At 38.5% G+C, this 24,465-nt stretch overlaps 1 protein-coding gene across 1 annotated transcript in view; it reads right to left on the bottom strand.

Annotated features, from left to right (window-relative positions):
* CHCHD3 (coiled-coil-helix-coiled-coil-helix domain containing 3) overlaps window positions 1-24,465 on the bottom strand; it is a 273,184-nt gene that overhangs the window by 75,497 nt on the left and 173,222 nt on the right. The window contains exon 5 of the mRNA XM_079786590.1: window positions 17,252-17,335. Within this exon, the coding sequence (XP_079642716.1) occupies window positions 17,252-17,335 (84 nt within the window). The remainder of the gene's footprint in view (window positions 1-17,251; window positions 17,336-24,465) is intronic.

Genomic DNA, 24,465 nt, shown 5'->3' with positions numbered 1-24,465 from the left:
CACATCGATGTTCCACTCTCTCACTCCTTTCCCCTCTCTCTAAAATAAATAAAAAACATATCCTTGGGTGAGGCTTAAGAAAAAATTTACCATGAGGTCCTTGGAGGGAGAGGTCCCAAATGCATGATGCATTGCAGCAGAATGAGGTCTAACATTTTGAGGTCTGAGGTTACTGAATATCTCAGGTAATCATGAAATGACCAAGAGACAAGCACTTGGGAATGAGTGCTTTACGACACCGTGGGTATATGAAAGTCAGGCATGGGAACAAATGAGCAAGTTAGCAGTGCTTTCCTCTGATAGGAGAATTCAGGTAAGTTCTACAAAACATTTCTTTCATTCCGTACAGCAACTCATATAAACAAACTATGCGTGCCTGCTTTGACCATGATATCAACAAAGCTAGTAAAACTTTACTGTTCATTTGAGTTTCATAAAACCTCAGGAATGGTACCCAAGTATTCATTGTACTTCAGCCACCTCTGCAATATTTGGATGGCAACGAAAATTAGTTCCAGGAACCTAAACAAACAAATACGCATTCACTTTTTGGAACCTATTTGATGAGACAATGACATGGTAAACACTGCCCCCACTCTCCCAACTACATAAAACAGTCTGTTTTCTTACCTGGAAAAGTACACTTCTCTACTAGATGAATGTTAAAGTTCCAAGGAACAATAAACTTTTATGTATCTATAAATATTTCATTTCATTGATACAGCATCCAGGTTCTTGGATTAATACTGGTTTTAATTGTTAGTCAGCATAGGCTAACAATGTTCTGTTGCCTGGCAAGCAAGGCTTGAAACCCAGAATCTCATCATAATCATAAAAATGTTTCTATTTGGCTAATTCCAAAGTAATATTCATTCAAAAACTATCTTTTGCATAATTATTCTTAAATAGCTAGAGTATAAGTGATATATCTGTAAATGTTACTTTATATAACTTTGTGCTTCTATTTAGACTAAAAATACTCACCCTTTTTCTGGCATTATTCTTTTGGGAACCAACTTCAAGGTCAAATCCAAATGATATATAATTTTTAATGTACCCAAAAGTGAAATAGCAGTCCCTGTCTTTAATTACATGCTATTGAATTTTTACAAATTGTTCTAGGAATTTCTGCCAAGTTTCTACAATTTAGAGCAACTACATCATGAGAGGAGAGTTCACAATTTAGTATGTATTATTTTTCTGGAACTACAGACACACTGTAGTTCTAGGTTACATTTTCATTTTAATGATAGTTAGAGAAACAGAAAAGCAAAAATGGACTGCCTACCCAAGGACATAAACTAAGGGTCTCAGCCTCAAGCGACTCTCCCCTCACTTTTATTTTCACTCTAACTTGCATCTAGGCATATAGTCCATCTAGGCAAGGTAGAAGATACCCTGCAAGGTTCATTACAATTAATTTCTAGAAATACTGATATTAAAAAGAGGTAGCAGGCGAGGAGGAGAAATGAGATATTAGAGGTACATGTGCCTGATTTAGCCCCTCTGTGTGTATCACAGGTACCAACAATGCACGATTCCTGGGCACATATAAGTGCTCAACATCCCCCAATAAGGGAATATCCAACACAGGGCAGAGGACTGTACCGACAGTCAGCTAGCGTGGGGGTTTCCCAGTGAGCAACAGTAAGGAATGGATGAAAAGCAACCACGGAGGTTAAACGCAGTTATGGCTTAATCATAGTTGAGTGAGGGGTGAATTTCTGAGACTAATTACACAGGTTAATTCTGAGGCAGAGCCTAGGCAAACCACTGAGTTGAAAGTTCAAGTAGCTCGGGATCAGAGGAATATCTCTGGCCTTAAACTAGAGAAAGGAAATGACAGTAAACTCATATGTGTGGTTATAATTTAAATTTGCAGGAAGTTTATGCCCCAAGATTGCATATCTATACAATCTAAACAGCAGGCGAATGAAGCCCCCTGGGTTGCTGTGGATATAGTGGTTCGAGGGCTACTTCCCAGATCCACTAGGAAGAAATGATTTTGCAAAGGAAGTGGGCTACAACAAAGGAAGATGAGGCAGGCACAAGTGTCCAAGTGGCAGTGGCGGCCAGACGAAGATCATTCTCAGACACCATACTCCTCCTCTTGTTGTTGCTATCACACTAGGTCTCGCCGTGACCTTGGGCGATCTAACATGGCTTGCAACTTTGATTTCTGCCCATAGTATTTCTTGGGCCACCTTCTTTTCTCTCCATCCTCTCGGAGGAGTAAGGCCCAATCCACAGATCTTTTACTGTTTCCTTCCTTTCAGCATCTCTCCTATGAATTTAGCCCATGTACTTCCGCACACTAAGTGCATCCATCATCTGACCACACCCTACAAGGGAACTGCTGTAATTTTTCTTTGCTGTGGAACACGATCCACTATTAAGACTCCTGGCACTTAGTTTATAAAAAACATACAAAAAACAAAAGTTGCTAAGGGAAACTCAGGTGAGAATCTGCTACTTAACTCTAATGGTTCTAAACAAAAAAGGCCATGCCCACTTCCATCAAAAATCTTCTTAAAACCGGGGAAGGAGAGTGAAATTGCATAATAAATGTTAAGGCCAGAAAGCTTCCTGGGAGTATCCTAGTCTCCCACTGGTCACAGAGGACAGGCTGCTAGGGAGGAGAAGGCATGACTCTGGGTCCTGGTGAAACCCCACTTCCCATCGCTCCCAATTCTGGGGAGCCTGAAATAATGTGAGCTTGAACCGGGAATGTGAGCATAAATGCAGAACTGAGATATTGTGGTGTATTTCCTAAAAGGCTCAAGAGACTGGGCATGAGGAAGAGAAACAAGAGCATCAAGCCCACCCCAGAGGACCCTCAGAATCCCCAGGCTGCTTTCTCATCTGCCTACCCTTTTGCAACACAGTGTGAAGGCAATTCTGGAATTGTTGCAGGTCCTCAGAAGCCCTCAAATTAGGAACTCTACCAATAAAATGGATGGCTTCTTGACCTCTCCATCCTAGAATACAAATCGGGAAGGACTCAAAAAACGTAGGTACTAGCACTATGCAGGCACAGCAAATCTCAGATGTGTGTTAAGTTTATGTCTCTTGAAAAAATATTCTGTGGTTTAAATGTAATGCTGAAACATGGCATGCAGTATCCTCAGCTTGCAAGCTCTGGATGTACATAAACTCTGAGAAGGCCTACAGAAAAATATGTTGAGCTTAGTTAAACCTAACATTCCTCAAGATTATTTGGCATGGAACCCATCCCACTCCCAAACACATTCATTTAAAAAGTCATTGAATGCCTGCTATGTGCCAGGTACTATCACGGTGACTGAGGGTCTTCAGGAAACTTACACATTTAATATTTATTTTCAAAGAGAACTGTTTGAGGCAACCAGTTAATTCATTGGGTCTCTACTGGAGCATTTAACCTAATGGATCTCTTCAACCCACTAAATTCCCTGTAAATCCCAGGGATTTAGACCTTTATGGGACAAAAGTAGTGGCTACTCCTCACAAAACATTTCTGCTCTGGCCCTAGCCAGTTTGGCTCAGTGGATAAAGTGTCAGCCTGCAGACCAAAGGGTCCTGGGTTCAATTCCAGTCAAGGGCACGCCATCTTGGTTGCAGGCTCCTTCCCAGACCGGGCCCTGGTCAGATTTCGTGCAGTAGGCAACCAATCAATGTATTTCTCTCACATCGATGTTTCTCTTTGTCTTTCCCTCTCTGTCTAAAAAACAATCAATGAAAAAATATCCTTGGGTGAGGATTAACAAGAAAAAAAAAAATTTCTGCTCTGGAAAAGAATCGTCAGACACAGCCTCCGTGGACCCACTATGGCAATTAAAAGCTCTGTCCCAGATGCCAAAGGGCAGTTGTGCCGTTTGCATTTGTACCATATCTATGCACAGTGCCTGTGTTTTTGAGTCAACAGTGAATGCCAAGGACTCTCTCTAGCCTCCAAAATTCAGATAAGAATGACCAAGGTCAAAATGGTTTTAGAGTCCCTTCATTAAACGATGACCTTATTGTGCAAACCTGCTTTATATGCCAAGTTCAGATGTGGGGGACTTCTGATTTGATAATCATAAGAGCTAATATTATTTGCAAATGTGTGAATGATCAAATGTACCTTCCTAACTGAAGCTAATGTGTTGAAACATAATACCTTACAGAGACACAGCTAGCTCATGGTCTGAACATAAAACTGCCATCAGGGGCATTTTCTTACACCATCCCTGCAATTTCCTTTAAAAAGAAAAAAAAGAATAGTTATGTACTTTAATTTTTCGCCAGTAAAATAGAGAAATAAAAACTTTAGTTGGTCTGCCTAATGTAGTACATTTGAAATTTATAAATAAACAAAACATCAAGAAGCAAAACAATCACTAATTATAAAATTGGATATAAAGAAAAACCAAGAGATTTAGCCCATTTGCAATGGCATACAAAGGAAACACAGAATGACTTGCTGGCTGCAACATTGTTATCAATAGCAAGAAAAGATCCCAAAGAAAGGAAAGGGGGTGTTAATTGTGTTTTCAAATAAAATAGCCTGCTGAGCCTCCCTAGACAAAATGAACAGAATCTTTAAAAGTAGAATTAATTTTCCCTGGATTTCATAACACTTTGTTTCTTACCTTGTCTTTCCACATTCAAGTGGCATATCATTTTAAAGAACCGCCATGGTAAACAGACTCTAATTATTTTATTGCATAGTCTTTCACCAGGTAAAAGAAATGTGCAGAGTAGAGAAAGTATGCAACCCATATTGTTGGCATCTTAGCACTTATGATCATTACAAGCACTCACAGAAAAGCAATGCTGGGCTTTAAAGCTGAACTGTACATTATCTCTTTCTCAGAGCCCTGGGGCTATCACTGCAAAGCACAGTGGTCCATTCTAAGCTCTGAATAGAGAAAAGGAAGAGATCATTAAATTATAATTTCCATGCACAATTGGTACAAGTATTTCCTACCAACAGGATTAATATGAAAGCAAGATCCCAGAATAAAGCTGCTCAGCAGAGAGGATGGCAGTTTAGTGTCTTGTAAATTTGATTTCACTGAAAGCCCTGACACATCGTAATAGTGAAATCCTATTTACTGTAGCAAGAAGGATGGATAATGCTATTTAATACCTGGTGTACTGTGTGCCATCATCTCACAGCTTTGTACTCCATGTTCTCATCTTACCTTAAGGTTAATACTTCTTGACAGCCTACATGGTCAAGAGAGCCCCAAATTAAGTGCTGATCCCATGATTTGCAAATCTTTCTTCTAAAGTTCGGCACAGAAAAACTGGCTCCGGTTAAGGGGATCATTTTAACAGGATGCACTTTCAACAGCTTATCTGGGGGAGGGGGCGGTGGGAAGGGCCTCATATCCCTAAAGCCAGATTGAAAAAACCATTCAAGGTTACCCAAACCACATTCCCCGTTAGAAAATTCAGAGAGGTTAACAGAAAGCCAATGTGTTTGGAGGACTTGTTGAATAATGAATTAAGGATAAGACCCCCATTTCCAACATACTGTATTGATTCTTCTCCCTCAGAGAATGAATTTTTTTTTAAAGTTCATCTTGCTTGTTACTTTTGGAATATCTGAAATAATAAACTTCCTTTAGGGAAGCAGATAAGAATATAAAAGGGTTCAGACTTTGAACCTAAGTTATAAATAACTGTCAATTACATTAACAAAAGATATGGTGATACTGGGCATTATTCACTTCTCTACCTAACAATTAACATCTCAGGGCATTTATTTGAACTACCATTATGCATTACTGATTAAAAAAATTGAGAGCAACTCAAGGTACATGCCACCATTTTATTGGCACCTCTGTTATTTGTAATGTTATAAAAATTAAACGTGACTCTGGCTTCTACAATCTTCAATGTGCAAACTCCCGGAGCAGAGAACCTTGTCTGCTTCTGAAACTCTTGGTAACTACAGAAACTACAGAGAATCTGCCTTGATTTCAAGATGAATGAGGAAGCCAGCACAAAATCTGCGAATGTCATAAAACAATACATTTCTCTAGGTTGACAAATGCAAACTAGCATGATCTACCAAGGTATATCTACCTGAATGTGAAGCTTTTAACTATTGTGCTAGATTTGCTATTATCACATTGCATGGCCAAAGCCCACACAATAATTCAGTGTATATTAGCTACCCACACAACCTAGAACCACTGACAACTGTTTAGGAAGCAAATAGGGGGAAAATATCCAAGGAGTTTTTAATCCCATACATTGAGTTTAAGTTATCTCCCTACCCCAAATAGGATTGTTTATGTTTTAATATCTCAGATGTCAGTGGTCTGTGACTGTGTCCTTATTAATCCTTTGAAAAGGCTGACCCAGCTTCACTCACTGATATATTTTTACAATGACAGACTTCATCTGGTAGTAGAAATGCATAATAAGTTCTTCCCATAAGCAGCGCACGGAGCTGACAATAATCTGTTCTGTTGTCATTTCTCTTTATTATCATCGTTGGTATTATTATTCCCCCAAGCATTGCACAGAGGAATATAGAAATGAAGGTACTAATTGACAAGGAAGAAGTCAAGCAATCAAAAAAGCCAATTAATCATACAGAGGAGCCTGACACTTTATGATGCAATAGAAGTTATGCCACCTACATAAGTAAAAAGCTTTTAAAAATTGCTCACTTGATGTAAGCATGACCTTAGAATTTAATTAGCCACTCTCTCCACAGGTGATGAACTAGTAAAGTACATTTCTTCTTAATGATAATTTATTTTTCACCATCCTCTTTGCATTGCTCTCTTTTGCCCAGCTTGTACACTTCCCTCTCCTTCTTAATTGTATGGGATTGACTGCAGCGTGTATGCAAATTGCTGCTGAAATCTACAGAAGCCTGTAAACGGAAAGCAATACATATCCCATACCCTGTTGATCTGAATACTGTAACTATATCTGACTAAGCTCTCTGATCTCCCTCAGCTCCTCAAACCACCAGAGCTTTTAAAGCTCTCTTCATGCTGTGCCAAACCCCACCATTCTTATGAACGCCAAGAGCAAAGTGGATGCAGTAGAGCAAATCAATTCAAGTTCATAATTGAGAAGTTAGGCATGCAAGACACACTAATCATCAAAGAACTCGTGTCTCCAAGATGTCTGCAGAGAAAGGAGTCCTTCATCCTGAAGCTCCCTGGGGAATCTGGGCTCTTCTACTCACTTTCCTCCCATAGGACCAACAGACTACAGGAAAACACACGTTCTCTTGAAGAACATGCAGGCAATCCAGACTCTAATGAAATAACCATCAAAATAATTTATCAAAAGTAACAGAAAGTTTGCTCTCTTTCTAGGGGAGGGAGGGGAGGACTGTCCTGTAGCAATACTATGAATAAATGAATGAATGAACAAACGAACGCCTCAGAAATATTTTTAACTACTCAAATGACTATAAATGTCTTACTTCAAAGTAAAAAGTACAACTAGGTATTAAAACAATCCTTAGGAGTACCATTCTGTACTTGCTAGGTAATAAGGACTTACTTACTCCCTTTTGCTTAAATTTTCCCAGGAAGTGCCAAATCCTGGGGAGAAAATTATGCATTTTGAATGCTTAACACTTTCAGGTTATGAGGTAGCATTAATCAAATTATAACATCAGGACATAAGAAGTTGTACTTCAAGCCAGAAAGAGCTAACCTACCACCCAAAGAACTAATAAAACAATCAGCAGGACTTAGCTACTTAAGTGAAGAACTGGCAAATATTAAAGACAGGACTGGATAATGGCTAGAAGCTCAGGTGTAAAAGCTGGCCTAAGTCCAGATCATGCTTTGGTTGTACATTCTTGGGCTAATTATTTGAAACCCTGGGATCTTCATTAAACAATAGGGTTGGCAGTTGCATAGCATTGTTTGTGGGGATAAAATGACATAATCTATGCCAAGTGCCTAGCACAAATGCAAATGCTCAATAAATGTTACTGTAAGCTACTAGGATGCTGCTGCTGCTGCTATAAATAGCCAGACACTCAAAGTTAAACTTGATTTTCTCATGGATTTAAATTGTTCATTTAAATCATTAGTGAAGGAGATACTAAGCATTTTGTTGTATTTAAAAACTGTACACTAACTGCTCAGACTTAACGTTATGGGATAAGCCTAGTAAACCACTGTGCTCTTAGAACATTTGAGATGTGGAAAATACAGAAATAAGAAAATGACCTTTGTCCTCAAGGAGTTGACAAGATAAACACAGATTACTAATTTCAGTTGTCATAAAATATGGCATCATAGAGACAGGTCTGTAGAGAACTCGCTGAGGGACATGGGAATTTAAGAGACTTCTCTTTGAAAGATTCCTCTCATCAGCTCACCAACGGGAACGAACACTCGAATCTCTCCGTTAGGTCACATACCCACACGTGATTCTCTAATGTTCTTAAAACATCAGAATTTACTTCACATCTATGACAATGTTGCTAAATAACGCTGGCAACATTTACAATGAAATAAGGACCTGAAAAACTTTCAAATGGCTTTGACCTTTTTTCTCAGTAGAGAATATTGGAACACTGGTTCTAAGAGGTGTGAAATTGGTGTCCAGTTAAATTATACTTATTATGCCTCACAAGTTAGTGAAAGAGAAAATTATCTCAGACACCTGGTGAACTAGCCAGTATAAACACCTGGGAGGGGAAGGCTCCATTCACACAAGGGAATATCTAATTGATAAAGAGTTTACTGAAACAGATCCAACAGGCGAACCACGAACTGAATGTGCTTCTCATGCTCAGAGGACCTGGGTCACATTCTTAAAAGAAGTCTGCATCAGGTCAATGGAAATTAGTTAGTTCAAGTCATAAGATTATGAACCATCAAAAAGTGATAATATACACAGTTACTGGGTTTGTTAATCCAGCTGAATGGCACAGAGATCTTAAAAATCATCCTTGGAATGATTCTGTGAAAGACTCATGTCCCTCTCTATTAATAATATACCAGTTGGTATCTATTTTATGGTTTCATCATCTCATTTGGTTAAAATAAAGAAAATATGTATTTATATCCACTTTTAAAGCACAGATAACCTGAATTTCATAGTAAGTTAGATGATTCTATAAGTTATCAGATTAAAATGTTTTTCTTACATTATGTACTATTGGATTCAGTGTTTTTACACCTTCTAACACAAAGAGTGTAGATCCCCTAACAGAAATGGTTAGACAATGTATTTTTCACTACCATCACAATGCAAAAAAAACCCTTTGCACAACCCTTGGCATTAAGTCTAGAAAATGCTTCATCATTGGGGCACTTCCCAGTTTTCAAGGAGATTTTAAACACATCCTCTCATCTGGTCCCCCCAATAACTCACAAAGGTGAGCAAGGAACAGAATAGTCTCCTCACTAATTTATACAACCAGAAACCACAGAGATTAGGGAAACTGTCAAATGAACAGATGACAAAGCCATGCCTCCTGACCCCTAGTCCAGCATCCTTTTGACCACATGCCATTAGACATGGAATTACTAAGTAATAACTAATAGTTCACTGGTGCTTCTCAGGTTTCTGTAAAAATTCCTAAGTAAGTACTTTCTAGACTTATCTTCAAATGGGAGAAATCACTTATATTTTGCCAAATAAGAAGACCCTACTTACAGTGATTTGATATTATCACACTGCTTGTCCTAACCTGAGGCCAAAAGCAAGTCAGCTGCTGAGCAGCCCAGTTTAATCTGCCAGGAATACCTCCTCGCAGTTCCTCACGCCAGCCTAGAATCATCTGCATCAAGTCAATGAACTTATGAGAAATGGGTGAATATTTTTCAGTGCCTTTTCTTGCCACTAACAGTGATCAATAACAAATTCAAAAGATACAAATGCAAAACTCAAAAATACATGATTCAAGTAGAGTAATATTTGATGGCAAAGAAAACTATCTCTGGGTGCAGAGAAAGCAGATGCTGAGCAAATCATCTCAAGACCTTCACTCCCACCCATTTTATTCCTCTAATGATGGCTAAGCTGGCAGGTAGGGCGCTCTGGAAGGACCAGTAAAACAAGTAACACCACTGAGTGGTTACTCCGCACTGGACACCAGTACAGGTGTGCTATGCAATCTGGCTCATTCAACAAATTAGTGAAGTAATATCATTATAGCTGAGGAAACAGAAAGTTCCAGTAAGGAGCTCCAAGAAACACAGCAGGTAAAAGCCAGTTCCTATCCAAGTCAGCCGGTGTCAGAGCCTATGCCCTAATCCACAGTTCTGCATCCCACAGCGCTGGGTCAATTCCACTCGCCACACCTTTCAGTGGAGCTGTAAGAAAGGTTTTACAGCCGAAGCCGGTTTGACTCAGTGGATGGAGTGTTGGCCTGCGGACTGAGGGGTCCCGGGTTCGATTCTGGTCGGGGGCATGTGCTTTGGTTGCGGGCACATCCCCTGTGGGGGGTTGTGCAGGAGGCGGCTGGTCGACGTTTCTCTCTCATTGATGTTTCTAGCTCTCTATCCCTCCCCCTTCCCTTATGTGGAAAATCAATAAAATATATTAAAAAAAAAAAAGAAAGGTTTCACAGGAGATTGAAGATGGCTGCCGACGGGAAGGTAGGCTGCAAGATAGTGTGTGAGTGAGAGAATGAAAGGAGAGTGTGTGGACGGGTGGGGAGTGTCTATTTGTGAGTGAGAGACAGCTATATTCCAAGGGACTGTTGGGGACTGCCGGACCGGGCTCCCCTGACCAGGAAGCCTCCACTGCTGCTGAAATCTCTTCTGGAGCGACCGGCTCTGCTGCACAGACTGCACCATCTTGAAGGGGAGAGTGGCTGTGATTGGAAGCCTAACCTTACCTTCAACCAGGAAGGATCAGATACCTGCTGGGACCCTACAACCACAACACCCAGGGACCAGCTGCGAACCCACGAACACCGGGTCTCAAGCAGCACGAATACGCAGACTCGGATGAGCTCTGCACCTTCTCACGGAAAGGTAAGATTTTGCCCAGAGAAAGGTGAGGTCTGCGATCCAGGTTGGAGGGAGAAATGCGCGCAGTGGGATCTAGAGGTACAGAGAAAGTCTGCGCCCCACAAAATCCACGGCCGTTGGGGCCAGCATAGTCCGCAAATGTGGAAGGGGGTCCATAGGGCTGCTAGCAGAAGGGAACTCTAGAAATAAACCCATAGCTGGCTGGGCACAAAAAGGCACCCTGAAGTTTTACCAGTATACCGGCTGTCCTGTGCCAGGGGAAAAAGACATGCGCAGAGTAGCGCGCAGTGCCGGGGAGAAAAAGTCCCAAGTTCAAGCGCTTACTCTGGCTCTTTTATCTCTTTAAATCCTTGCTTTTGATTACTAAGCCCAGTACATAGGATCATCCAATTAAAAACACTCTCAGAGACTGCAGGGGAATGTTGTTTTTGTGGAATCTTGGGATCAGAGTGGGGAGAAACGATCAGAAAACCAGCTCTGGAGCAGTCCATTCCCCCAAACCAGTATTAACTGGGGCAGGGAAAACAAAATCTAAATACTGGGTAGAGAGGACCTATAGCCCCAGATGTCAATACAGAAACACTGCCACCCAGGGGTTGAATCACAAATTAACTCTTCTGTAAATACAACTAAAGGCAGGCTGAGAAACAAAGAAATACTGCCTGCTTGAAAACAGGATTATGGTTTACAACACAGAGGAGTGGTGGAATGCAGGGAACTTCAACACTGTCCTGACTACCTGACAGGAAACAGGGGTGCCAACCAGAACAGTAGAGGAAGTGAATGACATTCACTACATTTTTATTTTTTACGTAAGAAACTAAATTATTTTTTTTCTCACTTGATTTTACCTTTTTAATTATTATATTTTTATTTTTAATCAGTATTATTACTACTATTATTTTACCTTATTTTAAAGTTTCATTTTATTTTCTCTTTATTTTATTTTGGGATTAATGTTCTACACTCTATTTTTATTTTTTCTTTAGCATCATTTTACTCTATCTCAACTTTACCTTTATGCCAACACTCTCTTCCTCACTTTTCCCCTTTTGTTGTACTGTTTCTCTTACCCAATTCCTGCTTTATGTTTTTCCTATTCCTTCTTTTTATCCCATTAAAAATTCATCTTACTTATAGATCTAATTTCTGACCCCCCTATTCCAAGTCCATACACACTTCTCTCTTCTCTTTTTTCACTATCCAATTTTTTTTCTCTCTTCCCTTTTTTGTTTGTTTGTTGTTGTATTTTTGTTTTATGTTTTTTATTTTGTTTGGTTTTGCCCTTATTTTTCTCTGTCCTATTGCTGTTGTTTGATTGTTGATTAGATTAGTTTTTTTCTTTGTGTGATTGTTTCTCTCTCTCTCTCTCTTTTTTTTTGCTTCTGGTTTTCTTCTCCTTGCTTACTATTTGTTGTTGTTTGTAGTTTGATTCATATCTGGGTTTTAGTTGTTTGCATTTTTTTGGATTAGTTGTTGTTCTATTGAGTTTTCTCCCCACATAACAAGTTTTTTCCCCCTTCTTTTTTATTCTCTTTCTTTTCTTTCTTACTTTTTTTCCTTTCCTCGATATCATTTTTGCACTCTTTCTCTCTCTTTTTTATCCCTTAATTCTCTTTTCTCTGGTGGTCACCTTTATTTGGGGTTATTAGTATCGTGAATACATTTGTCTTCAGTGCCTTGTGCGCTGTGCCTTGTTGCTATTGTATTTTGTGCCCTTAAGTCAACGCAGGAGAGAGTGAGCTACATAACCAGACACCCAGAAAGGAGAGATCAGGGGAGACAAAGAAACAGCCCACATACAAAAAAAAGGAGCCAACATGAGAAAAGGAAGTAAATGGAATGGAGGCAAGCTATATGTCAGAGAAAGAATTCAGAGAAATGGTCATAAGGTCGCTGAAAAGGTTGGAAGACAAACTCAACAATATGTGTATGAACCATGAGGATATGAAGAAGAAACATGAAGAAATAAAAAATGACATCACTGTAATAAAGAACTTAATAGAGAGCATCAACAGTAGACTAGAAGAAGCGGAGGACCGCATCAGTGAGCTAGAAGACAAGATAGGAAAAAATACTCAAGCAGAGCAGCATCTAGAAAAAAAGCTTAAAAAACAAGAGGAGAGCCTAAGGCAGTGGTCGGCAAACTGCGGCTTGTGAGCCACATGCGGCTCTTTGGCCCCTTGAGTTTTTAGCAAAGGCCAGCTTAGGAGCACCCTAATTAAGTTAATAACAATGCACCTACCTATATAGTTTAAGTTTAAAAAATCTAGCTCTCAAAAGAAATTTCAATCGTTGTACTGTTGATTTTTGGCTCTGCTGACTAATGAATTTGCCGACCACTGGCCTAAGGGAACTTCAGGACAACATGAAATGAAACAACATCCGCATAATAGGGGTGCCAAAAGGAGAGGAAACTGAGCAAGAAATAGAAAACCTGTTTGAAGAAATAATGACAGAAAACTTCCCTGATATTGGGAAGAAAAAACTCACACAAGTCAAAGAAGCTCACAGAGTCTCAAACAAAATGAACCCCAAAATACCAATGCCAAGGCACATTATAATTAAATTGGCAAACACCAATGATAAAGTAAGAATCTTAAAATTGGCCAGAGAGAGACAATTACCTATAAAGGATCCCCCATCAGACTAGTGACTGATTTCTCAACAGAAACTCATCAGGCCAGAAGGGAATGGAATGAAATATACAAAGTCATACAAAGAAGGGGTCTGAATCCAAGAATACTGTACCCAGCAAGGGTATCAATCAAAATTGAGGGTGAAATCAGGAGCTTCACAGACAAAAATGGACTAAGGGAGTTTATTACCACCAAACCAGCAATGCAATAAATGCTAAAGGGTCTTCTGTAAAAAGAAGAAATAGGAAGCAAAGAGGGAAATTTGGTCAGATACATGCAAAAAAAAAAAAGAAAACTAGATCACCAACTTGCACCATACACAAAAACAAACTCAAAATGGCTAAAGGACTTGAATGTAAGATGGGAAACCATAAAAATCCTACAAGACTCCATAGGCAACAAAATTGCAGACATATGTCATAGCAATATCTCTACAGACACAGATCTTAGGGCAAGAGACATTAAGTAGAAAATAAACAAATGGGACTACATCAAAAACAAAAGCTTCTTCACAGCAAACAAAACCATCAACAAAACAACAAGAAAGCCCACTGCATGGGAGAATATATTTGCCAGTGTTATCTCCGGTAAGGATTTAATATCCAACATTTACAGAGAACTCATACAACTTAACAAAAGGAAGATAAACAATCAAATCAAAAAAATGGGCAAAGGACCTAAATAGACACTTTTCGAAAGAGGACATTCAGAAAGCCAAGAGATATACATGCTCAAAGTCACTAATCATCCGAGAGATGCAAATCAAAACAACAATGAGATACCACCTCACATCTGTCAGAATGGATATCAGCAACAAATCAACAAAGGACAAGTGCTGGCAAGGATGCGGAGAAAAATGAACCCTCCTTCACTGCTGGTGGGAATGCAGACTGGTACAGCCATTGTGGAAAATAGTATGGAGTTTCCTCAAAAATTTAAAAACGGAACTGCCATTTGACACAGTAATAGCACTTCTAGGAATATATCCCAAGAAAACAGAAACACCAATCAGAAAGGATATATGCACCCCTATGTTCATAGCAGCATAATTATCTTAGATAGCTAAGATTTGGAAACAGCCTAAATGCCCATCAGCAGATGAGTGGATTAGAAAACTATGGTACATCTACACAATGGAATACTATGGGTGAAATCAGGAGTTTCACAGACAAAAAAGGACTAAGGGAGTTTATTTATTACCACCAAAACAGCAATGCAATAAATGCAATAAATGCTAAAGGGTCTTCTGTAAAAGACCATGTATCTGACCAATTCTTACCATTTGCAGCAGCATGAATGGAACTGGAGATCATTAAGCTAAGTGAAATAAGGCAGGCAGTGAAAGAAAAATACCACATGATCTCACTCATTTATGGATAATAAAGAACATTATAACCTGATGAACAAAAAGATAGATACAGAGGCAGAGAAGCATCGAACAGATTGTCAAATTACAGCGGGAAGGCTGGGGAGGGTTGGGGGGGCGGGGGAGGTAAGAGATCAACCAAAGGACTTGTATGCATGCATATAAGCATAACCAATGGGCACAAGACATTGGGGGGGGGGGGGGAGGTGAGGGCATGTGTCGAGGGGTAGGGGAGGCTGGGGGAAGGTCAATGGGGAAAAAAAGGAGACATATGCACTACTATTTGTAATACTTTAAACAATAAAAAAAAGGTTTTACATTTTCAGATGCTTAGGGGGGAATGGGGGGTGTCAAAAGAAGACTATCTCAAACTTCAATAAACTGAAACACTGTCACATTTGTTCAGACATACTGGCTATGCTGCTCTTATGCTACAATGATAGAGCTGAGGGCTATGACAGAAACCACACATGGTCTGCAAAGCTGAAAATAGTTACTATCTGGCCCTCTAGAGAAAAATGTGCTGACTTCTGCTCTAAGCCATTCCACTTTATGCTTACTTAACATCTCTAATTGGATGTCTTTAAAAAATATCCCACGTTTAACATATCCCAAATCAAACACCTGATTTCCTCCACCACACACACCCAGAACCATATTTTAAGCCTTCCCCTGTGGAAAATCCATCCTATGTAAATTTACATCCTATGTAAAAACCAGAGACCTAGAGTACCTTTGAGTTCTTTCTTTCAATCATGACAAAGCCATCAACAAATCTGGTAAACTCTGCCTCTGAAATACCCAAACACATTTCTTTCCTTCCACTGCCCAAGCCTTCACTGTCCCTTTTCTGAGTCGCTGTCTTAACTTCTTCCTAGGACTTTTGCTTCGTTTCTTGCTCAAGACAGCAGCCAGAATACTCTTCTGCTCACAACCCTTTCGCCTTTCTAAACATGCAAACCACACTCCTTCTCCAGGGTTCTGGGGCTCCCCCATTTCTACAGACCTCTTCCCAATGCCATCCTATTTTTATGCTTACTTAACATCTCTAATTGGAGAACCTATACCTCAAGGCCTAGGAGTATAGGTTCAGGCTCTCCCCTCCATCCAACCTGAACCTATACTCCTAGGCCTTGAGTCGCCCTTTCTCTTGCTTTATTGTTCGCCACATATATCTGTTTCCCACACGATATATATACTGGGTTTTCATTGTATTTAGGCTTCATGAGGGCAGAAGTTTAGTTCATTTTCTTGAATAATATATCTCTGGCACTAGACCAGGGCCTGATACACATCAGGTACTTAAGTATCTGCTGAATGAATGAGAAATCGGTCCCTACATTCAGGAAGCACTGAGTTCAGTGACATCTTCAACATATAAATAATTGTACTGAATGGGGCTTAATAATACATTTCTTATTTTACCTACTTTATTAGTAAACACTATATTCTAAACAAATCAAATGCTGGGGTCTCAATCAAAGGGAGAGAAAGCTAACTCGGTAACATCATGGTCTCTGTATGAAATTACAAGCAAATCTACTTCACTGCACAGGGGCACTGGTTACATGCCTGGAGTCCCATTCTTACCTTCTGGTTCAGCCTTAATTCCCTCCTTTGCAAATCTGTCAATTCAAAGTCCATTCTGACTACAGGTACCACCTCAACTCCTCCTCCTCCTAACTATTCTCCCTAAGTCCTACTATTCAGCTCCTGTAAAAATATTAATGCTTGAAATTACTCTCCGGTGGAGCTCCTGTGTACCACTCTTTAAAGGGACATTCGTTTCTTAGCCACAAATGGAGTGAAACTGAGTTTTAACAGAGACAATATATCCATTAAAAACTATCATTTCTAAGAATGAACTCAAGTTTAGTCAATGTTGGAGAGAGTTCAGAGTAACACTAACAGAATTATACACTTGAAATCTATATAATTTTATTAACCAATGTCACCCCAATAAATTCACTTAAATTTTTAATGGAAAAAAAGAAACTATGAATAATAATGATGATGATGATGAGTAGCACTCTACTGTGTAACCTAGAGGCAGTGCACTTTCTAAGCATTTAAGGAAAAATATCTGAGGGAGGTTTATGAGTGGTAAAATGCATCAATGGACCAATAACACCACCATACTCAAACTATCACAGTAGAAATGACATTCCCTGCTTGGCTTCTTCACTTCCTGGTCACTTTTTAACTAGGAAAAACAGTAACAGTTTTCATTTATTGATTTTTAAATAAATATACGGGAAAGCTGCAGATGTGGTAATAGAAGAATCAATGACAAGAAATAGTCATACCCTCTCCTCCAGTCTAGCCAGCTGCTCTTTGTAGAATGCATCTTGCCTCTTTATCACTCGATCTTTCTCTTCCAGCAGCCTCGCCTATAAAAAGAAATGAAGAATATACTATATTAGGAAAAAGCAATAGCAAAGCAAAAGTCAAGTATAAATTACATTAGAAAAAAGTACACAAAGCGGAAGATTTCTGCAAACTATTAGGTCTCTGCCATAGAAAAACATTAATAGGATGATGATTGCTGTATTTAAATGTAAAGAATGAGTCTGCATTGTTTTTTTCTTTTTACTGTAACAGCTGTGTCCTACTTTGCCCAAATGCATCATAATACAGCAGAGACAGTTTTTATTTAACTTCTCTTTTGGAGAGTAATTTCAAGCATTAATATTTTTACACAATAAAACTTTGATTTTAATCTGGGCATAAGACAGATGGTTATTAACCTTTCTTAAACAATAAAAAAATGCCTATGCGACACTGTATACATAAACTTTATAATTGGGAAACCTTAAATTACTCAGTGAAACCTGAATATAAATACATGTATTGGTCTACTTCCTTTTTTATGAAGCAGCTATCTTTAGAGAGAGGACCAAAAACTACTATAAATGTTTATGTGAATAATTAAAAATCAATAATAATAAAAATAATGCAGCTAATTTAAAAATCTTTTTTCCCCACATCTACTTATGGTCTTTTTTACAAAATAAAAACACAATAAAATATTTTTTATTCTTGGAAATCATGACAAAGATGGTTCCTTATGTTTTTCTAGATTAGCAAAATATGCATTTTTCAAACAATTGTTTGTATCTTGATCATTATGTTTAAGTGACCTTTTCCCATATCACTTCCCTATATCACCTCAAGTTAGGAAAGTTTTAAACATATTTTTAGTTCTGTGAATGCTGAATATACACTTGACCAGGAACTTTAAGAAATTATGAAAGGATATATTCTGGCATTCCCATTCTTGGGCCACACACTTTTTTTTTGGCAAGGTGATCAAGTATCATCTGGCTCAGCTCTTATAAAGTTGACTTCCACTCTGTTCAGTTTAAGAGAAGCCATTTGCACATTTGTAGGTCATTGTTTTGCTACTTACTTTGACTTCAATGTCCTGCAGCATGTTAAAAACAAATAATTATTTAGCAATGTAAGTATGCTGTTTCCTAATGTCAGAAAGAAAGCTGATGCATAATATCTACCTAAAATGCAAACCAAAGAAGGCAATAGCGGGAAAAGAGGGCTTTGCTTAACTTGCTTAAATGTGACTAGGCTATTATTTTAAATAGAAGATTTCAATGAAAAGATCATGCTATGTGAAAGCATATGAATAAAAACACAAATACAATATTAAGATTTGATAAAAGTACATTAGCATGTAAGCACATAATCTACAGTTCCTTGGTACAACACAGTAAAAGCCTGCTATCAGTCAGGAACATAAAAGGAAAAAATAAATGGAAAATGTTTAACAAAGCTAAGTGTGAAGAAAATATGCACGACTATATATCTGATCTATAGAGAAAAAAGACCTTTCTAAATTCAACAGACACTCCAAAAAAATAAAGCAAATGCAAACGAATGGACTTACTATAAGACCCTTCATAAAATGTAGAAATCATGAAACCAAATAAAAAGCAAATGAGAAAAAGAGGAAAAGATATTCCAACATGTAGCTGTAAGAGTTAATGTTACTAATACATAAAGTACTTAAAAAATAAGCCCTCTACCCCACCCACAAATGACATAGACTGGTAAATCACACACAAAAGTACAAAAAATAAACACATGGATAAAGAAAACTAAACCCCAGAAGAAGTCAAAGAATGAAAATTAAATAATGAAATTCCATTATTTATCTATCGAACTTACAAAAATGTAAAATAATATTAATAAGGATATAGAAAAACAGGCTTTTCTATACAGTTGATCAGAATGTAAACTGGTATAGCTACTTTTCAAATCAATTTGACAAAGTCTAATAAGACTTAAAGTGTATACATTCACTGAGATCTAAACACTATTTTTAGAACTCTTAAGTAATTATAGCAATATTCAGAGACGGAGATAACTGGGTTATTTAGAATTGCAAAGAAACAAAAACAAAAACCACTCTAATTATTAAATATAAATATACTCCAAATATACTAAGTAAAAAACCAAACAAAAAACACTACAAACAGAAAAGATATCTCCCTCTCTCTCTCTTTTCTGTAGGAAAGAGGGAAAAAAGACCAACAAAAATATCAACAGAGGTTATAGCAGGGTGGTTTCTAGTTCATTTTGCTTCTTTATATATTCTAAATAATAAATAAACACACTTTGTAGTCAGGGGACTAAGGAGGCAATTTTTTGACATGAGAGAACTATTCTGTTTCTTGATTATGGTGGTGGAAAAATTGTAGAACTAATATTGCAAGGAATGAATTTCACTACATAGTGAATACAAATAAAGCATACTAGAATTTATGAAAATATCTACATATAAATATATGAATGTATGTGTGTATGTATCTTTATTACTGTCAACCTGCTTATCACTTGGCCAATTTTACTTCTAGGCATTTAATCCTAGGAAATATTAAGAAAAGCATACAAGGATTTACCTCTAAGAAAATGCAGCCAGCATTATTTTCAGCAACAAAAAAGTGGAAAACAAATAAGATTTGGTCAAACAATAGGATATTGATTATAAAGATTTCAGTCCAGCCATAATGATCAAACATTGAGAGCCATTAAAAATAATGTTTTAATATAATAATTGAATTTTTTACTCAAAATATTATATGGGGTAAAAACAGGTCATAAAATAGTATGTATAGTAAGTTCTTAATTTTGGCTAAGAAATAGGAGTTAGGAGGCAAAAGGGAGGAACAGAGAGAGTTGAGTGTCTAGTTATATAGACATGGAAAAAATCTAAAATATGCTAAGATGTTAACAGTGGGTATGATATGCATAGTGGGATATTTTTCTTATTTGGACTATTTTCCACTTTCCAAATTTTCTATAATGAACAATCATTACTTCTATAATCAGAAAACTATTTTAAACATTAATATCACATACATTTATTCCTGACTGAGATGAAAACATATATGAAGCTGAGAGTGTGAGCTCTTAAGTAACCACATTGACAAAGAAAAAAAATTGTTTCAATAGTTTGAAGAGTTATTTACAGCATGGAAATTATTTTACCTACTAAGTCCTTAATGCATTAACACTTGATTCTCTCTCTCATTCAATGTATGCATTACCCACCATGGTTCTTAAAACACTTGCACTAAGTGTTTCTTTTGTTCGTGTACAGTTGCGCAGTGAGATTATTTTAAAATTCAACACTTCAGTATTATTGGAGCCTACTGAGGGCTATAACAACCAAGAAATTTAATTTTGAGGGGCTGATTGCAACCTAAATAAAGCACACTCATTTACATTTCCAAATGTAATCCCTGAAACTTGAATGCAACATGCCAGAAGATCAGATATGCACACTAAAGAGGAACTACTTCCAAAGACCTGAAAACACCCAACCACAGTCTAACATCATAAATCTTTCCCTAGATGGCCGGCAGAATCAATAGTCTGAGATCACTGGGGAGAACAACAAAGCAAAGAGACATGGCCACAACACTTTAATGGCACATTGCTTTGAAACAGTTAATGTGATGCTGGGAGCGAAAGTCACACAATATGAATCCTAAAACTTAAATAAGCCTGGAATACATTGACTAAGCTAATAGCTGCCAAGGATGGAGAGTCACAGTCAACCCAAGGAAAAGCAGTGCACCAAGTGCAAGGAAAGAAAACGTCTATATGCAAGTCTAACAGATATAGAATCACTGTGAGTGAACAAACAGCATCACAACATCATTTTCTGTTCTAGTAGAATCATTTCTTAGTAAAAATGAATACAAAAGTTTCCCCAACTCCTGTTTGCTATTCCTCCCACCACACAAAATGTGCCCTGATTTAGTTTTCAGATCCTGTAGATTTGGGGTGAAATGATTGGGCTTGAAACCATGGCAGAAAGAGCTTACATGAGTCATGATGGAAAACTAGAAAGTTCCATATGCCAGAGAAACAAAAAAAATTAAAAAATGAAGTTTTCTTTAAGAACATAGACTTGTTGGCAGCTAGATTCAAAATGATGTGTGGATTTCCTTCCTTGAAGACTTGCCTCTTTTCAGAAAAGATTGACAAGTTTGTATACCTATCAACCTCCTCTCTTCATTCACTGTTGGTTTTACATTTTTATTTTAAAATCCACTTATCTTTGCCTATGCTTTCTTTTTTCAAGAAGCAGATATGCCTCAAAGCGGCAGAGGACATATTTTGAAAATGTCCTTGAAAGTGCTTACAACAAGATATAAAAAGGTCAACAGAAAAAAAACCAAAAAACTTGGACTACGAATATGGCATATTGTGCTGGTAGAACTTTACCTTCCTCTGTACACTCCCAGGAAAATCTTCATAGCCAAAATGTTTTGACATAGTGACTCAGTTCCCTTAGGCCTGGCTGCTCCTGGGGACTGAGGTATGTCTCCCTCTGGGTACATGGCATTTGGAACCCGGTGACATCACAATCTCTTAGCTCAGAAGTAGTACTGTTACTTCACACACCACATAAAGGCGTGTTAAGGAAAGATTTTTGTGCTGTGGAAAAGCCTGTACATTTTAAATGGCAAAGTTCCTTGAAATGTCAGGGTTCAATTTTAATAGCTCCAGGTAGAAAACAATGCAGGAACCAGCTCAATTTTCTATGGCATGATATTATGAAACCAGAGATTACTAGGATTGAAAAAAGGCAAGAATTGTAAATCAATATAAATAGGAAATCCTTATAACTCATTTCCTGTCATTCTAAATATTGTAACAAATCTAAACACACATATAATGGACTGGGAAAGATTTAACCTTTCACAATGATATGGATAATCTGTGGTAGACAAAATTATCCATCCATCCATCCATCCATCCATCCATCCATCCATCCATCCATCCATCAATTCATCAATCCATCTTACAATTCACATAGGCAAACAAGGGCTGGGGAAAGTGCTTTATTCCTTGTCAGAATTACATATTAGGGACAATATGTAGGAACCTAATAAAATTATATGCTGACATTAACCAGAGAACTGAAATATCCAAGGGGGTTGAACCATAAACTTGTAAGGTGATATTACATTTAGAAGCTGCAGAACATGATCACTGTGAATATCAATTAGCCGTAACAAAATAATTAAAGTAGCCATGTATTCAATTAGCTACATACTAGACTTTGTTATAAATGAGAAGTCACTTAGGGTTCACTGAGCCTTTATCAAGTTAATAAACAAAAAATTATACGTGGAGCACTGTTTTCCAAATCATACCAGAAGGTGACCTTCAAAAGGTAACTCATCTAGATGAACTTAAATGATACCCAACCTATTGTCAGATTTAGCGTACTTTTCAACAACAACTTAAGAGGCAGAAGCATAAGCAATGAGGAAACCCCAGCTTCAATGTTAAACCGCACTTAAGTCCACTAACACAGTAATGCCTGATATAAGTTGAATACAGACCAAGAGATGAAAAGACAAAGACCATTCTTTCAATAGACTTCTTACTCCTAAATCTAGAGCTCATATCCAAGTCCTCAGGATGTGAGCAAATCCATTTGTTTCTGTTTTGTTGTGCTTTTCTGTCTTCTCCAAAAGAGCTTCAAGAACCTGGTCTACATGTCACCTTTCTCATACTGGTAACACAATGGAACAGCCCACTGAGCATGTCCTCTGCCACTTCTGGGCACACCTAGATAGCATCCTAGTGGTGCTTTGCTTTAAATAGTCCAGTGGTTCTCACATAATATTTGTGCAGATCATGGTTTTTGACAAAAGCAGCAAAATTAAGCAGCAGGTAAAATAATTTTATAAGCTTTCTTCCATAGCTTTAGAGAGGGAAGACTTTTAAACCAAACAATTGTTCTCCCGTTTTCTGGTTTAATTCAGAAGTTATTAGCACAATAACTAGAAACCATTTGATGAGGACATTCAGGAGACGGGAGGCCCATTCTTGCTCGGCTAAGTCACCGTGCGACCATGCACTGACCCACTGCGCCCCATCCTGTTCCGCAAGTCCTCTCAAAGGCTACTTCCTGAACGTAGCATTTGCAGTCCTGCCCCGGCTGCCTCTCCTATGGCAGCACCTGATACAACTTTCCAGCATCTGTTTTGGACTTTTGGTTGTTACCCACTGGCCCCCTTCTCCACTGTAAATTCCTCTCTGTCTGTATCTTTGGCATGACCCAGGTCTGTGCCTTCTACATAGGAAGCACTCAGGACACGGCATCTGAAATGAAATAAAGGGCACTGAAGGGTAGAGTTTGTAGTCGCAGCTTCTAGGAAACAAATCCGTCATAGCCCCCATGATCTACTTCACATACGACAGCATACGCAGGGTGGGACGAGGCGTCTGTGCTACTTCTTGTCACTTCGGTGAAGCTCTGAGCCAGGCGCTGCCAGCATGTTACTCAGGAACCCACAATCCACAAGCATCAGCAAGTATTCTTGCTTGGAAGCTCAAAATGGGAAGCCCCAAAAGTAGAGGTCGCTTCTACAGGGCTTTAGTCACCTGTGTCTTGATCAACACCGATGCTTTGCTAGTTAGCACAGTGACTGTTGGAAATGAGACTTCCTTAGTGAAAATGGTTCATTAACTAGCATGGTAAGTGTTAGGTATAGGCTCTTATTAGTAAAATGAAAACTATAAAAAAGACATAAGGATTAGGCAACATATTATAAAGAGACCCCCGCATCTGCTGGTGACAGGCTCTGGGAATGTGAGAGGCTGTGAGAACAATGCCTGCAGCTTTAGCTTGAGGAACAGAGCCTCAGCCAGACCCCTCACCAGTCCCGCATCCAGCCATTGATTTGAGACAGACAGTCCCACCTTCAGCACCACTGATGTTTGGACCAGATCATTCTCATTGTGAAGAGCTGCCCTATGCACTGTACGATGTTTAGTAGCATACCTGGCCTCTCTGACACCAGGACCACCCCCCACTAAGAGCTGTGACAACCAAAAGTGTTTCCAGACTTTGCCAACTGGCCTCCTGGAAGCCAAACTGCCCCCGTGGAGAACCACTGCTTACAAGCTTGCAAGCTGAGGCCAACTATCAACAGCCTCACCTGCCTCGGTGACTTTCCTGCAAAGAAAGCACTGAAGG

Source organism: Cnephaeus nilssonii (assembly GCF_951640355.1).
Source record: "Cnephaeus nilssonii genome assembly, chromosome: 12".
In the NCBI taxonomy this organism is placed as follows: domain Eukaryota; kingdom Metazoa; phylum Chordata; class Mammalia; order Chiroptera; family Vespertilionidae; genus Cnephaeus; species Cnephaeus nilssonii.
This window is presented reverse-complemented; position numbering and strand designations above follow the sequence as displayed.